The sequence below is a fragment of the Suricata suricatta genome, chromosome 2 (genome assembly GCF_006229205.1).
Source record: "Suricata suricatta isolate VVHF042 chromosome 2, meerkat_22Aug2017_6uvM2_HiC, whole genome shotgun sequence".
Lineage (NCBI taxonomy): Eukaryota > Metazoa > Chordata > Mammalia > Carnivora > Herpestidae > Suricata > Suricata suricatta.
The window spans coordinates 122747753-122766903 of record NC_043701.1 but is presented as its reverse complement, the minus strand read 5'-3'; the positions used below and the strand labels follow the sequence as shown (position 1 = coordinate 122766903).

General features: G+C 37.9%; 1 protein-coding gene across 1 annotated transcript in view; it reads left to right on the top strand.

The window, feature by feature from the left end:
- Positions 1–14838, top strand: part of SLC16A9 (solute carrier family 16 member 9) — a 53775-nt gene extending 38937 nt beyond the window's left edge. The window contains exons 5-7 of the mRNA XM_029931725.1: positions 9023–9118; positions 11355–12272; positions 12676–14838. Coding sequence (XP_029787585.1) covers positions 9023–9118; positions 11355–12272; positions 12676–12854 — 1193 coding nt within the window. The 3' untranslated portion in view covers positions 12855–14838. The remainder of the gene's footprint in view (positions 1–9022; positions 9119–11354; positions 12273–12675) is intronic.
- Positions 14839–19151: the final 4313 nt, after the last annotated feature.

Sequence of the window (19151 nt, the reverse complement as noted above, 5' to 3'; positions counted from 1 at the left end):
TCTAAACTCATTTTCCTTTTTGTACTGAATTTCTTAGAAACAACAAGAAAGATTCAGTCTGATGATAACATTCACTGAACACCACTCTGCAGAATTGTATACTAAGGATTTTCCTTTGTCTAGAATCAACTAGATGGTGTCTTAAAATAGACAATATGCAGAAGGACAGGTTACTTAACTTCTGTTTTCTCGTTTTTTTAGAGTTTATTTATTTTGAGAGAGAGAGAAAGCATGAGTGGGGGAGGAGCAGAGAGAGGGAGAGAGAGAATCCTAAGCAAGCCCCTCACTCTCAGTGTGGAGCCCGATGCTGGGTTTGAACTCACAAACTGTGAGATCATCACCTGAGCCGGAATCAAGAGCCCACACTTATCTGGTGCCACCCAGGTGCCCCTCTGTTTTTTTGTTTATAAAGCTGCATATAATAATGGCATCCATCTTAGGATTTTGTGAATTGATGAAGTAAGGCAATGATATTAGCTAGCATTACCATTATTATTAGTTTTGTGACCTTGGAAAATTATTTATTCACTCTGAGCTTCCATTTTTATTTTTTATCACATGGGACTAATATGACTTCACAGCGATATTGTGCCCATTCATGAGCAAATGTATACACAGAGGCACAAAGAGGTGTTTCATACATGTTTTTCCTTTTCCTTAAATTCCTTGCTGACCACGTAGTTCAAGACCACAGCAGCAGTTTTTTGCTACTGAGGAAGCTTTATTGAATCAGCAATATTTGCATAACGGATTGAAAATATAGAGAAATCAAAGCTTTTTAGCATGTTTAGTTATAATACACAATATAAAAAAGAATACTGAAGTTTATTAGTTGGCATAATTGTTTTACCCCTTGATATTTTAAAAAGTGTCATCTTGAAAATCCAATGTTATCTTGTTTGGTTTTTGTGGCTAACATAAAATGGAAGTTCCCCTTTTTCAAGGAACTGTAAACCACACTGCCAGGCCTGGTAATTCGGGCTTCTATTTTCTCAATTACTTTGCCAAATCAGGAAAAAGAAAGTATGGTGCGGGAGGCTGGAGTGCAGGGAGGCCAGCAGGAAAGCTCAGGCTTCTCCCCAATCATTTCCTTTTGCTTTTCTGGGAAGCACAACTCAAGATCTATGTCTTATATTCTCTTTTCTTCAGAGTATATTTTTATTTAGCTACCTGGTTAGTGTTTGCTTACTATTCCCTTTCGGTTTTTGGAAAAATTCAACTTTCTCTTCCTTTGTTTTCATGGTAATATCTGTCTATGGACGGAATCTGCACAGCATATTGAGATTGGGTGAGAAAAAACCATGTTTATAGACAGTCTGAGTCTCCTACTCCGATTATGGCAAATGAGACGAAGGTCATTTTCTGGTGTTCATTTTAGCAGTTAGAGTTTTATAAGCCTTTTTGTTTTGTTTTGTTTTTAATGGTTATATCATTTAAAAGTCTTTTTTTCTCTCACTGATGTTCAATTGTAATAAGGAACTATGATTATCTAATTAGTCTGAAGCTATTATCAACATAATACTCAGGTGAAGAGTGAAAACATATCAATATAATGGTTATTTTTTAGTACATATTATATTCCAGGCACAGATACTAAATCTTTTACATTTTTATGTCTCTTAATCTTTTTTTTCTTTTCTTTCTGAGAGAGAGAAACAGCGAGAGAGCAAGCGGGGGAGAGGGACAGAGGGAAAGGGAGAAAATCTCAAGCAGACTCCACACTCAGCATGAAGCCTGGCACAGAGCTTCATCCCACAACCTTGGGATCATGACCTGAGCCCAAATTAAGAGTTGGACACTCAACCGACTGAGCCACCCAGTGTCTCTTCACCTTTACAACTGTCTTGGGAGATTGTTTGAAAGATAAAGAAACTAAGAATTAGAGAGTTTAAGTAATCTCTCAAATCCCCAGTCACTCAGCTAGTAACTGACAGAGCTGGGATTTGAATCCATGCCTACCTGATTTTCAAGCCTGTGCTCTTAGCTGGTCAATGTCATGTTCAGAGTACTCATGAGTACTCATGCTAAACATACGAAAATCGGAGCCAGTTTGTTAAAAGAGCTAGCCAATTTCTTGTACTTTTTAACTTCCCATGCAGATGTTTGAAGCTAGAAACATAAAAGCATTTGGATATGTTAAAGTTACTTATCTTTTTTTGGTGTCCTAAGTTACCTTCCCACAATTTCATTTCTAGAAGTAGGTATTTCTGGAATACTATATGTAATTGCTTATTCTAACCAGAGTTTAGGTTAATAAACCATATTGGCTCAGCTATTCTAAAAGTGGTTCAAATACTTCCTTTAAAACATACATAAGAGGAATTCTCCCAAATGATTGAGAGAGAGATTCCCACACTACAGTGACCACTGTCTTTGTTTGCCCAGGGTTGATGGGTTTTCCAGGATCTGATACTTCTAGTGGCCAAACCAGGAATGTCCTGAGTAGTACCCTATCCCCATCCCACACAGAATCTGGATTCTGTAGCTTCACCCATATTGCTTTTTAGGATTGCCATGTTAAAATGCACTCTTACTAAATGTTTTCTTTTCCTAAAAATAATACTTCAGGGAGAAGTTTTATATACAAATGTAGGAACTTGACTGTGAGTTCTTTGTGTGCAATCTTTCATTTATGCATGCGAGAGGGTTTTCTTGTTTTTTAATACTTTTACATTTTAGTACTTGTTTTGCTTGTTGGGAGTGTTTGCTTATTTAATACATTCCATCAAGGACAGAAATTACATGCTGTTTTTTTTCCCCTAGGAAGTGTGTCTTGGGTTTTCCCCTTATTATTTTCTTTACTTTTTTTTTTTCCCCTCTCTTCTTTTTTTGGTGGTGGGGGTGGTTATGTTTAAATGAAGTTGCTTTTACAACACCAAAGACTTAATCATCCATTTCCTATATAAACGGTAGCTACTTTTTGGCATGGACCTCAAGTATATTGTAGTATAGAGGTGGAATTTAAGGAAAAGTATTAAGCAGGCTGTGTTGTAGCTTATGGGCAAGTAATAAATTGTATCATGTATCTTGAATGTATCATAGATAAGCTGCTATATAACGACTGCCACTTCAGATAGCTGTGAAATTAGGTGATTAACTAGGTGTTACTCAACCTTCTAATTTCTGTATAAGTCTAATTACATGAAATAGAAGTTGGGGTTTTGATTTTTTACTTTGCTTTTCTGTTTGGAGTGTCATTGTAACTACTGTATTGTAAATGATGGAAAATAATTGCATATGTTAAAAAAATAAATTGTGTAAAAATGTAGGAACTTGATAAATATCTGTTCAGTTACACACAAATGTATGTATATAATAAAAGAATATTTTTAAATAATATAGATATTTAAAAATATGTATATGATTTCAAATGTTTTATTGCTTATCTTCCTAAAGCAAATCAAACTTCCACTTTGCATGCTTTTATTCACATGCTAGTTCTTTGGTGATACTTAATTTATGGATTCTAAATTAGAAGCCTTTTTTAATAGCAGAATGTTTTTCTTCAGTTATATTTTTTTATAACTCTCTCATCAGTTTAATTGATATACACATTTTTGGTTTATTGGTAAAGGTTGAGAAAAATGAGAAAATGAGGAAGTTTAGTGTGATTTGCCCAAAGCATCCTCCTATGATGCATAGAATTTGTAAATTAGTTGTATCTTTTTTCGAACAATATCAGTCTAATTCTGTCTTTCTAATAATGTTATCTTAGTAAATTAATTATTGTGAAATTTAAAAATCTTTAATATGCTTTAAGCTAAGATTTAGTGTCTGACTAAAATAAAAAGTAAAAAAAATTAGCATCATTTAAATAGGGAGTAGGTATAAAGATACTATATATATGTATATATACACACATACACTTATATGTATGTGTATAATGAATATGAATAGAGACACAGAGAGGAAGAGAAAAGTGCAAGAATTTAATGAGATTTATGGGGAATAGCAGTAAAATAACTTCTGTGGGAAGGTTCATTTAACAGACTTTTAAGAACACTCACTCTGTGCCAGGCTCAGACTTGGAACCAGGATACTTGGATGAATAAGACGCCACCTGCCCTCAGAGCTCAATGTCTAGTTGGAGGAATAAACTTGTAAATTTATAACTCATAACACAGCAAAATAAGTACGATGATAAAATGAAACCAACATCCTGTGCTGATATAGCACAAACCTGTGGGGAGGGGGTCCTGAAGCAGGCTTCGTGCAGGAATTCATGCTTGAGCTGAGTCTGGAAGGACAGATAGGATGTGGTCAGATGGGCATGGGTTTGGAAAGGGAGTTGAGTGGGTGGGAGGGAAACATTGCAGGAGCCTAAATGCTCTGAGGTGTGAGATGCCATGGAAACAGTGCTGTCAGCATGGGGCCCGATGCAGGGCTTGAACTCACTATCCGTGAAGTCATGACCTGAGCCAAAAACCAAGAGTTGGACACTAACCCACTGAGCACCCAGGTGTCCCGATAACAGTGTTTTTATAAGTATTTGTTGAAGGACTGTGGATGTCATATGAGTCGGTGCACAAACATCAAAGCATAGTGTGCAACACAGGCCGGATGACAAAGTGTTTTTTATATGGACTTTCCTGCAGTTAGCATGAGTGATGAAAATTCTATGGCAACAGCTTAGAAGATAGATTGCTGGAAAAAGTCATGGAAGCTGAGACAGTGATCAGGAAGCCAGAGTTCAGTTCAGAAAACATGAGGAGGTGAACTGAGGCAGTGGCGGTGCAGAGATAGAGGGAGGTTGATAATTTAGGCAGTGGGTGTAATAAAGAGCTTCTGTCTAGTTTGATGGGAGGAGATGAAGCAGTAGTTGTGATCTGGCCCAGAGACGTGTGAAATGGAACATAAGATGTGGAAAGGAAATATTAGAACATGTAAGTATATTTAATTTGTACCTATTTAAGTAAAGGGATATGATAGTATTTTACTAATACTTTACTAGTATTTACTAAGTTGAATTGTTAGTAATACAGGTATTTAGTTTAAAAATTATTTTGCTTATACTACAGGCTGATGCTCAGAATTTTTTTCACTGATAGGAGTCTGATAAGAAATGATTGGTCAAAAAATTGGTCAAAAATAATTGGTCAAATCCCTTGGTCAAGGATGCTTTAAGATAGTGGCTTCCAACTTTACAGCCGTGGGACCCTTTATAATCTTTTATTTAGGACCCCAAGGAGCTTTAGAATATATGGCTTATACTTACTGATAATTCTTCTGTTAAATTAACTCCATTAAAAGCTAAGAAATTTGAAAATATTTATTTGAGTAATTCATTTAAAGATAATAACAAACCCAGTATATGTTAACATAAATAATGTACTTATTATGAGAAGTCGCTCTGCTATCCAAAAGAAAAACAAACTTTAGTGACAAGAGTTGCATTATTTTACAGTTTTGCAAATCTCTTTCATGTTTGGTTCATAGAAGACATCTGATTCTCATGTCTGCTCTGTGCACAATCTGTTAAAATCTATTTTTTTAATTGAAATGTATGAAGTAAATCTTGTCACACATAAAGATGTAGTTGGACAAGAAAGGAGTTTTAAATAGCCCTTTTCAGGTAATTTTAGATATTCTTCAATTCTATTTTACAAAGTCAATTGTAATATGGAGCCTGGTACCACATCAACATACTTTTCATACTCTGTTATATTTGTTTATTCTGCACTTTGAAAGGATCTTCATTCAAACCTAATTTTGTAATATCATGAATTGATTATTTGAAAAATATTGGTTCACTAAGTTATGAAAGAACTTATAAATGTTGACACATTTCATTATATGACATCAAAAAAATCACTTTTGTTACTTTCACCAGAAGACTCATCAGAAAATCTTTATGTATTGGAAGGTTGTCAAATTAATGGTCATGGATATAAGTTTTCAAAAATTCTATCTTTTTCTGGAAAGTTTAGATTTTATCATTGGTAACAATTACTTCCAGTTGTCTCCCTTCTTAGTTTGTTTACAAAAAAAATGTCTACCAAATACCCAAGTTTGGGTAACCATAGTTTGTCTATCAGATATTCTTTCAAATAAAAACAAAGTCACAAGATAAAAAGGGTGCTATTTTAGCTGGCTACTAAAATGATTGTGTAAAGGGTTTTCCTTGCAGCAATTGTGCTCCAAATGAAGAATTTAAAAAATATTTTTGTTTGTTTTTATTGTGAGTGTATGATTATGTAGCATAATTTGATACCAAAGTTTGGTACCAATACCTTGATTTGTGCTAAGGCCCTGACATTGGCATTTAGTAATCAGAAATGTCTTTCCCCCCCTTGTCTTTAATGTCTAATATTTGATAGAGTTCTGACAACCAAATCACAGAAAAGTAAATTCATTCCCCCTCCAAAGTCTTTCTGAGGTATATAGTCTTAGTTAAGGGTGCCATTTTTTGGTTTTGAAATTGATTGTTTAGAAACTGTTCATAGCAACACTGTCAACAACAGCCACATAATGGAAAGAGCCTAAATGTCCATCACCTGATGAATGGATCAAGAAGATGTGACATATATATATACATATATATGTGTGTATATATATATACATATATATATGTATACACACAATGGAGTATTACATGGCAATGAGAAAGAATGAAATATGGCCATTTGGAGCAAAGTGGATGGACCTCGAGGGTATCATGCTAAGCAAAATAAGTCAGGCAGAGAAGGACAGATACCATATGTTTGCACTCATAGGTCTAACAGGAGAAACCTAATGGAGGACCATGGGGAGGGGAAGGGGGAAAGAGAGTTGGGGAGAGATAGGGGCGCAAAAATTGAGGGACTATTGAATACTGAAAATGAACCGAAGGTTGAAGGGGGAGGGGGAGTCTTAGTATATACAGTCTTAGTCTCTGAGTCTAAGTCTCAGGGAAGGGAGGTGGTGGTAATGGAGGAGGGCACTTGTGGGGAAGAGCACTGGGTGTTATATGGAAACCAATTTGACAATAAACTAATAAAAAAAGAAACTGTTAAAAAATATTTAGTGTTCATTTATTTTTGAAAGAGAGCACGCAAGCAGGGGATGGGCAGAGAGAGAGAGAGAGAGAGAGATAGAATCTGAAGTAGGCTCCAGGTTCTGAGCTATTAGCACAGAGCCTGATGTGGGGCTTGAACCCATGAACCATGAGATCATGAGCTGAGCTGAAACTGAATGCTTAACCAACTGAGTCACCCAGATGCCTCAGAAACAGTTTTATTTTGTATCTTGAAATGTCCTATATATGAATAGTAAAGACAAATGTATAAATCAGTTCAACTTATGTTTTAGTTCATGTGGTAATTTTTTTTCCCTGAATCAAACAAGAAGGGGATATTATTTTAAAAGTTTATATAAGGGTGTCTGGGTGGCTCAGTAAGTTGAATGTGCAACTCTTGATTTTGGTTTGGGTCATGATCCTAGGGTTGTGGGATTGAGCCCTGGTTGGGCTCCATGCTGAGCATGGAGCTTGCTTAGAATTCTTTCTTTCTTTCCCTCTACCCCTCTCCCCTGTTTGTGCTCTCTCTCTCTCTCTCTCTCTCTCTCTCTCTCAAATAAAAAACATTTTTAAAAGGAAGAAAAAAAGGCTTACTTAAAATATAATTGTTTCTATCTCATTTTTTAAGAAGACTTTTTATGGAATCACACATAATCCTCTGAGTCTTAGGTTAAAGTCTAAGGTTAAAACACTTATATATAACAGTATATAACAGTGTATTTTTTTAAGCCCATATATTCTTTCTAGTCATAGTTTAGGTGCCAATTAAAGGCAATGACAATGATCTTAATTCATTTAATGAGCCATGGTTAAAATCCAGGTTTTTGACTATGGCTTATGTATTATTTATAGAATGATCCTCCAGAGCAGATTATATTGCAGAAGAAAGGCAGAAAGTCATGGGTTAGAAGTCAGAGGAAAATTTTATGAAAAACCAACTAGCTTTAATAGGTGCTAAGTAAGGAAGAACAGATTAAGCTAACAAACAGAAGCCTTGGAGAAGATCTGTAGGTAAATATAGTCCTTGGGTCTCAAGAAAAGGAAAACTAGGGGTGCCCAGGTGGCTTAAGTTGGTTAAGTGTCCTACTTCGGCTCAGGTCATGATCTCGTAGTCCATGAGTTCTAGCCCCATGTCGGACTCTGTGCTGACAGCTCAGAGGATGGAGTCTGCTTCAGATTCTGTGTCTCCTTCTCTCTCTGCTCCTTCCCCACTCATGCTCTATCTTTCTCTGTCTCTCAAAAATAAATAAACATGAAAAAATTTTTAAAAAAGAAAGGAAAATTTAGTAAGTTTTTTTTAATTATAAAAGAATTTCAAATCTACAGACAAATAGAGAATAGTTTAGCAAACAGCTATATGTTTACCACTTAACCAGTTATTAATATTTTAGTGTATTTGCTTCCTTTACTTTTTGCAAAGATATTTCAAACTAAATCAATATATTTTACTCCTAAATAGGGTAGTTTGCATCTCTGAAAGAGGAAACTTACAAACATATTTTACTGTGATGGGATGATCTGAGAACCCAGAGGCCTTTGTTTTAGAGACTGGGGGTGTGCATACTATTAACTCTTGCAAAATAGCATGGAATGATGAAGGGAACTTTCTCAAATTGTTTAGAGCACTTTGAGAAGGAAGGACACCGAAGTGAGGGCAAAGACTTGGAAGCAAGACTGAATGGACAAATTTATTAAATTTTACAAGTTGGTGCTATTTGGTGACTTAACTATTATCTCTATCTCCCTGTAAAGTCTTGATTTAAATTTGCATTATTTATTCATGCTTGAAAAATTGGACTTTTATTTTCACTTGATCCCAACCCTATGGGTGTGGAGTGAAAACTGAGTCTGCCCAAATATGTCCATTGGAGCTGCACAAGTGACATTAAAGGATCTAAGAATCCATACTCTGAAGAGTTATAGCCAACCAGTAACAGAGCAGCCTATTGGAGATAGTTATTATTCTTATTATTTTGCATTGAAGTAATATAATCTGTCTTAATTTATGTAATGTCTTCTTATGTTTAGGACTCGGATGTGGTTTATTATATACGGCAACAGTGACTATTACGTGCCAGTATTTTGACAGTCACCGAGGCCTTGCTCTTGGCCTGATTTCAACAGGTACATTTTTAAAATAAGTACAGCATTTTCAATATTCAGTTTTCTAATCACAGTTAAAAGTTACCAAACACAGATATGTTTAACCAACCACTTCCCAGCTACCACTTAGGTAGCACATTTTTGTTTTACTCTAGCCTGAAAAGGAAATTTTATTTTCCACTGTAAATAAGGGCAGTGCATCTCAAAAACCCTAGGATATATACATTAAAAATCTGGGCATTTGATGGCCAATATACTAAAGGAGAGAAAAGTTTATGGGCCCCGTACATGGAGAGTCACAAGCTGGTGAGAGCTTCAGTAAAAGAAGCAGTGTGTTCTTATGTAAGGCATCTTCTCCCTGAGAAAGGTAGGAGAAATGCCAGGAAAATGGAGACTCCAGAGCCCAGTCGGAAAGCTTGCTGTTGACATCTTGCCATCCCCATTTATTGTGGAATGTACAATTTTTCTAAAGTAATTTTTTACAAATATACTCCCCCGGCCATGTGCATATCTAAATGACAGACTCTTTACTCTTGTTCTTTCTTTAATAATCAAGAGATGATCACTGAGGGAAATGTAAATATAAAAGCCTTCTGGACTTCTCTGATGTTTTAAAGTGGCATCTCAGTTTTCAAATGGATTTTTTCCTAAGCTGTTAAGAGAGCTTTTCAAAATTTTCTGTGGCCAATATTTTACCAGTTTGCTTAGGAAATAGAGCTGCCAAGTTTAGTTAAAGTGGCACATTTACTATGCTACTTGTTAATGAGCGGGTGTTCCTGGGAGGTCAGACTTTGAGGTAAATAAAGTACAATGACCTGGCTGGCAAACTAGTCTTATTCCTGAGATCAATCCAGTGGCAACAAAGTGATTCCAGATTGAATTCAGTTGAGCTGGATATTTCCTGAAGGTGGTTTAAGGAAGTATTGGCAGGGGGAAAATAAGAATCATGATCCAAGAGGAGATGGGGCCAGAGTCTTGAGGATATGGTGGGCTAAGGCAGGACTGGAAGAAGAAATAGAAACAGAAGATGGAGAACCCAAAGCAGTTGGAATGAAGTTCAAAGAACCTTACAGGATCTCTCACAGGTGTGGGACAGAGTATGAAGGTAGCAGGAGCTTAAAGGACAGTAGGTCTGGTCTACACTCCATTTTTGTAGAGGCACTGTAATGTAACAACAGGTACAGACCCCAGAGCCGGACCCCCTGGTTTTGAATCCTGCCTGTGTCACTAACTTGCTGTCTGATAATAGGCTATCTAACTGTCTTGTTAACTGTGTGAGTTAGGCCTCAGTTTTCTAAACTGTAAAGTGGGGATAATAATAGTACTCATCACTTCAAATTATTGGGAATATTGAAGGAGCATACATTGTAAGGCACATAGCAAGGGCCCTAAAAGCATGAGATATTATCATTATGAACTAGGGTTTCCCCTAGTTCCCCAAATTTGTATGTGTGCCGAAGATGCCCGAAGTTGTATGCTATATGCTTTCTCTCAGCCTAGAAAGGAGGGCATAAGGCCCAGGGTCATGGCACACTGAAATAAAAATGGATCAACCCTGGAGAGTTAAGATTTTGCAGAATTAAGGAATTTTCAGTTTCAACTCACAAGAGGTAGGTGAGGCAAAACTAAGGAGAACTGTGAATCTACTTAGTCCTTTTGGGCTGCTGTAACAAGGTACCATAGACTAGGTGACTTCCACAAAACATAAATGTATTTCTCAGTTCTGGAGGTTCGAAGTCTGATATCAGGATGCCAGCATGCTTGGGTTCTGGTGACAGACTTCTTCCAAGCTGCAGCCTGCCATTTTCTTGTTGCGTGTCATGTGTGCGTCGTGGAGGGGAGGAAGCTCTGAGGGCTCTCTCACTAACAAAAAATAAAAACGTGAAATATTGTGACCTCATTGAAAAAAGAGGAACATGGGCATGAAACAAAGGTTTTTGGGAAAGCGATTTTGTTCCATGGTGAACAGAGGTTGATAAACTAATGTCCATGGTTCAGATCTGGTCTACTGCCTGTTTTTAGAGAGCTCATGAGCTAAGGATGATTTTTACATTTTTTAAAGTTAAAAAATCAAAAGGATATTTCAAGGCATCTGAAATTATGTGAAAAAAAATTTCTATGTCCATAAATAAAGGTTCATTGGAATATAGCCATGCTTCTTCCTTTACAATTTTTCTTAGGCTAATATCAATAATGGTTGCTCTGAGAGCCCCAAATTATAAGAGATTAAGATTGAACAGCTCCCATTTCTTTTTAGGTTCAAGTGTTGGACTTTTTATATATGCTGCTCTGCAGAGGTGGCTGATTGAGTTCTACGGGCTGGATGGATGCCTGCTGATTGTGGGTGCCTTAGCTTTAAATATATTAGCCTGTGGCAGCCTGATGAGACCCCTCCAACCCTTGGATTGCTCTTTGACTGAAAAAACAGCTTTGGAAAGTGCAGCAGATAAATACTCCATTTACAGTGAAAAAGAGAAGGACCTGGAAGAAAACACAAACATTCTTGGAAAGAGCTACAGTTCTGAGGAAACATGCAAGAGCACCTTTGCCAGTGGTGGCCGGAAACAGGAAAGCCTACTTCATAAAAGTCCAACAACAACGGCACATGCAAAAGAGACTGAAACATACAAAAAGAAAGTTGCAGAACAGACATATTTTTGCAAACAGCTTGCCAAGAGGAAGTGGCAATTATATAAAAACTACTGTGGAGAGACTGTGGCTCTTTTTAAAAACAAAGTATTTTTAGCACTCTTCATTGCTATCTTTCTTTTTGACATTGGAGGATTTCCACCCTCATTACTTATGGAAGATGTGGCAAGAAGTTCAAATGTGAAAGAAGAAGAGCTTATTATGCCTCTTATTTCCATTATTGGCATTATGACAGCAGTTGGTAAACTCCTGTTAGGGATACTGGCTGACTTCAAGTGGATTAATACCTTATATCTTTATGTAGCTACCTTAATAATCATGGGCCTGGCCTTGTGTGCAATTCCACTTGCCAAAAGTTATGTCACATTGGCGATACTTTCTGGGGTTCTAGGATTTCTTACTGGTAATTGGTCCATCTTCCCATATGTGACTACAAAGACTGTGGGAATTGAAAAATTAGCCCATGCCTATGGGATATTAATGTTCTTTGCTGGACTTGGGAATAGCCTTGGACCACCAATTGTTGGTAAGATATTTCTTAAAGCAACCCATTTTTACTGTTCTTCTTTGTAACGTCTCCAGATATAGAAACCCAGATTGTAACAGTAGCACAGATTAGCACAAAAAATCTGCATAGATGTCTGATGGTAGTGATTTACTCATAATCAGTTTGATATAGTTGAAAAGGCCAATATACTCGCTCAGGGATTGTGTTCATTTTCTATTTGGGAGGAAGTCAAAATGCCTGCTTATCCTTGTCCAGATTATTTGGGAGAGTCTCTTCTGCAAACTCCCAAGAGGCTGATATAGAGTACATGGGGGTCTATCTATTCTAATCCTTACTATATATAAAATTGCTAAAATTAGGGGATGGGTTTCCAAGTCTTACTATTTCTATCAAATTCACTTTTTTCTTTCTCTCTTTTCAGGTTGGTTTTATGACTGGACCCAGACCTATGATATTGCGTTTTATTTCAGTGGCTTCTGCGTCCTGCTGGGAGGTTTTATCTTGCTTCTGGCTGCCTTGCCCTCCTGGGATACATGCAGCAGGCTATTGCCCAAGCCAGCTCCAACAACCTTTCTGTACAAAGTTACCTCTAATGTTTAGAGGATACTGGAAAGCAGGACAGACTGTTTTCTCAAAGCGAACTTTCACTGTGGCTGACTCTGAATGAATTTTTTGTTTGTTACAAACCCTATTCTCTATGTACTGTATATGTAGCTTCTATTGCCTGTATTTCCCCCTTTTTTTTCTTTTTTCAAGAAGTGGGACTATTCTGTTTTACTCTTACTCATGAGTTCTTGACATTGTAAAAATTTTGGCCAGCCTCAGAAAGTCTTTCTCTGTGTAAAGAAATATAGTTTCTCTCTAGGCTCTATTAGTTCCCTGAAAGGCACCCAGAGGGGGCCCATCTATTTTAAACCTGATGCAGGCAGCATGCTGAGATGTGTGTGAAGGCCACCAGGGACTAAATTGCTCTCTTCTGTATGTTAGACTAGCGAGTATGTAGAAGACTTCAGGCCAGTCAGGAGATGAAAGTGGTTACTAAAATGGCGTTATAGGTTGCAGTGGAGCAAGCTGATGGTTTTTTCCCCCCTCAAAGATATTTTAAGAGTCTCATGCTCTACCGACTGAGCTAGCCGGGCACTCCCCTCAAAGATATTTTAAATTACAGTCACTGGTTTTCACTATTTGATTTTATTTACCTTGAGGCAGCACTTCGTCTTTGGTATCCACTGCGCTTAAACGTTTCAATTCCTGAGATGTTCGCCCAGAGCCAGGGCTCCAAACTGGAGCACTCACTGCAGCCTTTCTTCACGGTCGGCTGCCATAGCATCCTCACTCTTCTCTGTCAGCATTCTGTTTAGCTGATGTTTCCCAGGAAGTGCTGATTTTACCTGTTCCCAAATTGGAAATGTGTAAACCATTCCGTTCTGGCAAATAGGAAACATCCATTTGCTTTGAGCACAGTGGGGATGAATTGCACGTCCTTGCGTGTCTTCTTGTTGAAGCATTTATTTGCCACTATCAGATTTTTAAAACGTGTGGGGGGAGGGGTGCGCGCACACACGTGCGAGTGTGGGGATACGGAATGTGGGGATGTGTTGAACTCCGAGTCCATGTGGGACATAGGAAGGCAAAAAAAGCAATAAGATATTGATACGTGGATCCAACTTTATTCAATGCTAAGAAAAATGTTTTGTAGGAAAATCAACGCATAATGCATAATAAATGGGCATGTTTCTATTTTTTGGACTTTGCTGTGTGTCAGATCCTCTAGATCCTCTTAAAAGTATGGTTGCCTGAGTACTACTTTTAGAGATTTTAATACTGTAGGTCTAGGCTATGAGCCAAGCATCTATATTTTTAGTGAACTCTTCAAGGAATTCTGACGACACAGCCAGGTGGAGAATGAGGGTTACAAGACAGGAAACATTCATTCTCTTAAATAGAAAACAAAAAAGCAATAAACCAATAAGGTGAGGGGTTTTTATAAATAGCCAACTGTGGTTCCTTAAATAGGACATGCTCTTCCTATTGTGCCAAAATTGTCATTTCATTTCTTTTGAAATATATAAGATTTTATACTTGTATGTTGCCTTTCTTCAAAGGCGCCTGAAGCACTTTATAGCATGAAGGCCCACAACACCTCAGTGAGGCCCATAAATAGATCTTTTCTATGCTGTAAACCTGGAGTGTGGGGGAATTTCATAACTGAGTTAATTCTACTTAATGATGCAATAATGGGGCTCCAAAGTGCCTTGGTCTTCTCCTCTATACTCAGACTTCTGGAAAGTTTTCTGTACCTCATTCTTCAGTCACTGTCAAGGTTAATAAATAAAAGAAGTGACATTCAAAAAATTTAAACTGAATGTTTTTGTGTTGAAAGTTCCTTTTTGCCAACATTATATTCAGGAAGTCCAATAACCTGAAAAAGTTTAACTTTCATTACATACCCATGTTCATCAATGTTGATATTTGTCCAAATGCATCTTCACTTTGTCTACTAATACCATCCAGCGAGTGCATTTTCCATTGTCTAGGGAATGAGTTTTAAGTTACAATAAAATATATTTTTGTTTGTTTTGCATTGGTTTGGCTGCTTTTTCTTTTAACGAGTCCTCCTTCCCTGAATTACAGTGACATTTCACTGGAATGTAAAAAGAAAATGATTACATGTTCACTTCCGACCCCAGAATTGGTAATTGAACCTCAGTATATTCAAAAGTCAAATTTGCTAAACTGTTTTGACCATGGCCTTCCATAAAGCTAACATGTCAATCCTACAGAGTCCTTTTGAGGAAAAAGGGGACAGATTCCTCTTTGAGGATCTTGTCAAGATCATGATTAAGATTCTCAAAGAAGAACCTTTCCCCTTCTTGGTGGAATTCTTAATATTGATGGAATTCTTAATATGCTCTAGGCACATCATATTATTTATCCTTCATAATAGCCCCATGAGGTGAGGATGCTAATCCTCAGTGTATGGTACAAAACAATTGTCATGATATGCACAAAATATATAAGTAACTTCCAAAAGGAAAACCTAACAAATCTCTAGTGAACCCTTTGATTTCTAACATGGCTGGAAATGGGGCTTAGGAAGAAGTGTTGCTGTAGAGCCAATCCTTCAGTGAATAGAGAAGCCATGTGTATGTGAAACTTGCCCATTTCCTAAGAATTAGCATTTTTTGAACTTTATTTGTTTACATAAGGGGCCTGAACTCATGACCCCAGCATGAAGAGTCACCTGCTCTTCTCACTGAGCCTGCCAGGTGCCCCAAGAATTAGCATTTTAAAAACATACTTAATAATGAACTTACATTGATTAGGACATATCTTTCTTTTTTGACTCAAAAGATGATTCTTGACCTTCCAACTGCCCAAGGCTGAGTTGGGGAAAAAAACTTTGTTAGGGACCCGCTTTCTTCCTTTCAGTCCTCCTACCTCTCTTTCTGATGGGCCTCCTAGGAGCCAGTTCGTGAACTCATTTTCTCAAGGGTGACTGTGTCATCAAGAGAGAAGTTTCAGCCACCAACTTGTAAAGGCCCCATGAGGAACAATTCCCAAGAACCAGCAGCTGCAGCACTAGGAGGTCATGACCGCATGGTAGGTCACTTGTTCTGCTGGCTGGAAAGTCCCCTGATCTCAGATAGTCTCAGTTTCTAGCAGTCAGTCTAGGATTATCTTCACTCGGGATGTTCTGGGAAATAAAGGAGAGCTCTATTTTGAAGGAAATAATGGCTCATTTTTTATTTTACTTAAGAGTATTATTTTAAACAAATAAACAAATAAACAAATAAAATATACAGTTTATATTAGCAGTGCCACACAATCTCTCCTTCATTAATAATAATCCCGGGACCTTTTGTTCTGCTATCAGTTGTATCTGAAGGATGCTGGTAAATAAAATGCCTCTTTGCATCAGGAGTTTAACCACAATCAGTAAAGGTGACTGAAGATGTATGAATACATGGATAATATTCAGAGATACAGTATACATACTAGTTAAGGTTATGATTTCTGTGTTCGAATCCTAGCTCAGTTCTTGTGGCTAGGTGATTGGGAGCATTTTATTTAGCCTCTCAAAGACTTGGTTTCCTTATTTGGAACACGTCATAGGGCTGTTATGGGAATTAAATAAGATAACCCCATACACGTTGCTGGGACCTGTTTAGCAAATATTTTTAACTGTTACGATTTTTGTTGTTATCATTATTCCTTAGTGTATGATCCCTCCCTCTCAGTATCCAAGGGACGTGTCAAGTGTTCCTGGGCGCAGGTGTGGGGTAAATGTTTGCGTTGAAGGGCCTTATTTAGAAGAAGAATGAGCCTTCTGTTATCCCTAACTCGTACAGCTGTCACAGCTACTACCCTCCCCCAGGCTGGTTCTTGTCAAAATCTTTTATCCTTAGGGATTCATGACTCAGCACATTTTTTCTGGAATTGCCATTCAGAGGCTCTGACACAAAACAAAACACAAGCTGTTCCTCCACAAATCAAATAGAATTCACTTTGTAAATTGAATTGCTATGGGAATTTGGACTTTTATTTATTTCCTTAAGAACTCATCACCCAAGGCTGTTTGGAAGGCGGGGCCTAAAATTAGGCAGAAAGCAAAATGCTCTCATTTGTTTACTGAGCACTAATTGGCCTCAGCTCACAGCCCTTAGGTCTCTGCCTTCCTGGGACTCCAGGTCTTCTGGGATTCCATTCCCAGCAGGCCTGTCACATTAGTTGCTTCTTACTACATAGATTCCTTGTAGAGTCATTGACTCTCATTCTCTCTCCTTGCAAAAATAATATATATACATATATATTATAGTTTTTTCTAAGTGATAGTCTACAAACATTGGTGAATGGCATATTCTCAATAAAGAATAATTAATTATGGTCAAGGTGCTGTCCTGCTGTAGGTCACCTTAAAACAACAAAGTCACAGAGACATGACTGTTTTTCCTTCTTGGAAAATGCCTGACGTGCTGAGGCAAGTTGTTATTTCTCCAGCTTAGATCTGAAAACACCTCAACACCTACAGCTTTCACAGGGCATTTCTAAGCATAGCTCAAATGGCTCTAGGACCGTAACAACAAAGAACTAGCTATATCAACCTCTAAAAGATGACAGACCAGGCTCAACAGTCCATTTTCATAGAGTCTCTATGGCTGCTGGGAGTGTGCCATTTTGAGGACTCCTGGGCAGGATCCCCTGAAGATCAAGTGTGAACAAGGGTTGATGAGTAATCATTCAGGCTGAGACTAAGCTGCACAGTTGAGACTGCCAATGAGACAGTCAGGATGAGCTCAGGTCCCTGGACAGAACTATAGACTGTCAGATAAGAATGGAATAATATATGGGACCTTCCTCTGCTCATGATTGGAAACAGCTCTAGTTTCCAAGGGCCATTTTAGCAGTCACGAGCTGAGAAGCATAAGCAGGGGACAGAGTTGGGCCTGGGCTTTGTTCTCAAAGTCTTGGGAAGTGGTGTGAATTAAGGAAAGGTGATGGCACAAGCATCAAGGAGCCCCAAGAGGCAGCTCTGATGGAACTGGGAATGGATGCCCCAAAGAAACCTGAGAGAAACTGCATGTGTGTGCATGCAATGCATGCATGCGTGTGTGTGTGTGTGTGTGTGTGTGTGTGTGTGTGTGTGAGAGAGAGAGAGAGAGAGAGAGAGAGAGAGAGAGATTTCTAAAACTGTGGGTGTTCCAGAGAGAGAGAGAGATTCTCCTAATTACCTCAGCCTACAGGCCACTGAGGCAAGAGCTATGAAGCATCTCAGAAAGGCGTGTTTCAGGAACTGAAGCATCTCAGTCTTTCCAGAAAGACTGAAAATCAAAAAGCTCCAGGTTGTTTTTAGGCAAGAGGAAACCTCCTTTCAGCTGTTCTTCATTAGGAAGTTAGAGGTAAACTTCTTTTGTGTGTTCTTGACTTTGCATTAGGGGAACTTGCCCACCCCAACCCTTCTTGAGAAATCTTCAGGAAGGGTTGGGGCTCAGTGATGGAGGAGATAGCAGTTATGCTTAAGTTGTGCTTAGTTAGCTACAACAGTTCTGGGAGTAGGAGCATATCCCCAGGAAATCCATGGAGAGCCATGGGCTATTGTAACTGCCTGGGGCCCAGTAAGCTGAATATCAAAGATGGATGTTAACGATAAAATAGCCCAGCATAGAGGAGAGAGCATGGGATCTGGAGTTCAACAGAGTAGGCTTGGCTTCCTAACTCCTCCAGCTACCATCTTACTATGTGAGTAAACTTAGTTTTATTTGTTAAATTCTCTGAGCTTCAATTTTGTTATTGGTGAACTATACTGTTGTAAGGTTTAGAAATAATAGATGCAAAATGTCCAGTGTGCAGTAGTTTCTAAAAAAAATGGAAATTATTTTTATCCTCTGCTCCCATAAAGTGAATCCCAATATTATAAAAAGGAGGAGGTATATGGCAAAATAGCAGATACACAATATATATGATAGATTAGATTCTAATCTCACTGGTATATGTTGTGGGTAAGTTATCAAACTATTCTGCAAACAGTTGTGTGCATAGTGGTGGTATGGTCGGGGACAGTGTATCACTTCTAGGAGCTGTCCTAAATTCCAGAAATATGAGAATAAATAAGAAAGGCTCTGGCCCTGAGAAGTTCATGGTTCAGTAGGACCAACTGATATCCAAGTAAGTATAAATGCAGAACTCACTTTTAAATATTTGCTTGTTAATTTATATATTCATTCAACAAATTTTCATTTAGCACACACCATGTGGCAGTACATAGGCATTGAGATAATGGTGATAAGCAAGACTAATGTGGTACTTGTGTTCACAATGATTTCTTTTTTTTTTTTTTAATTTTAGAAAGAGGGTATAGGCAGGGGAGAGGGGCAGAGAGGGAGAGAGAGACAGAGA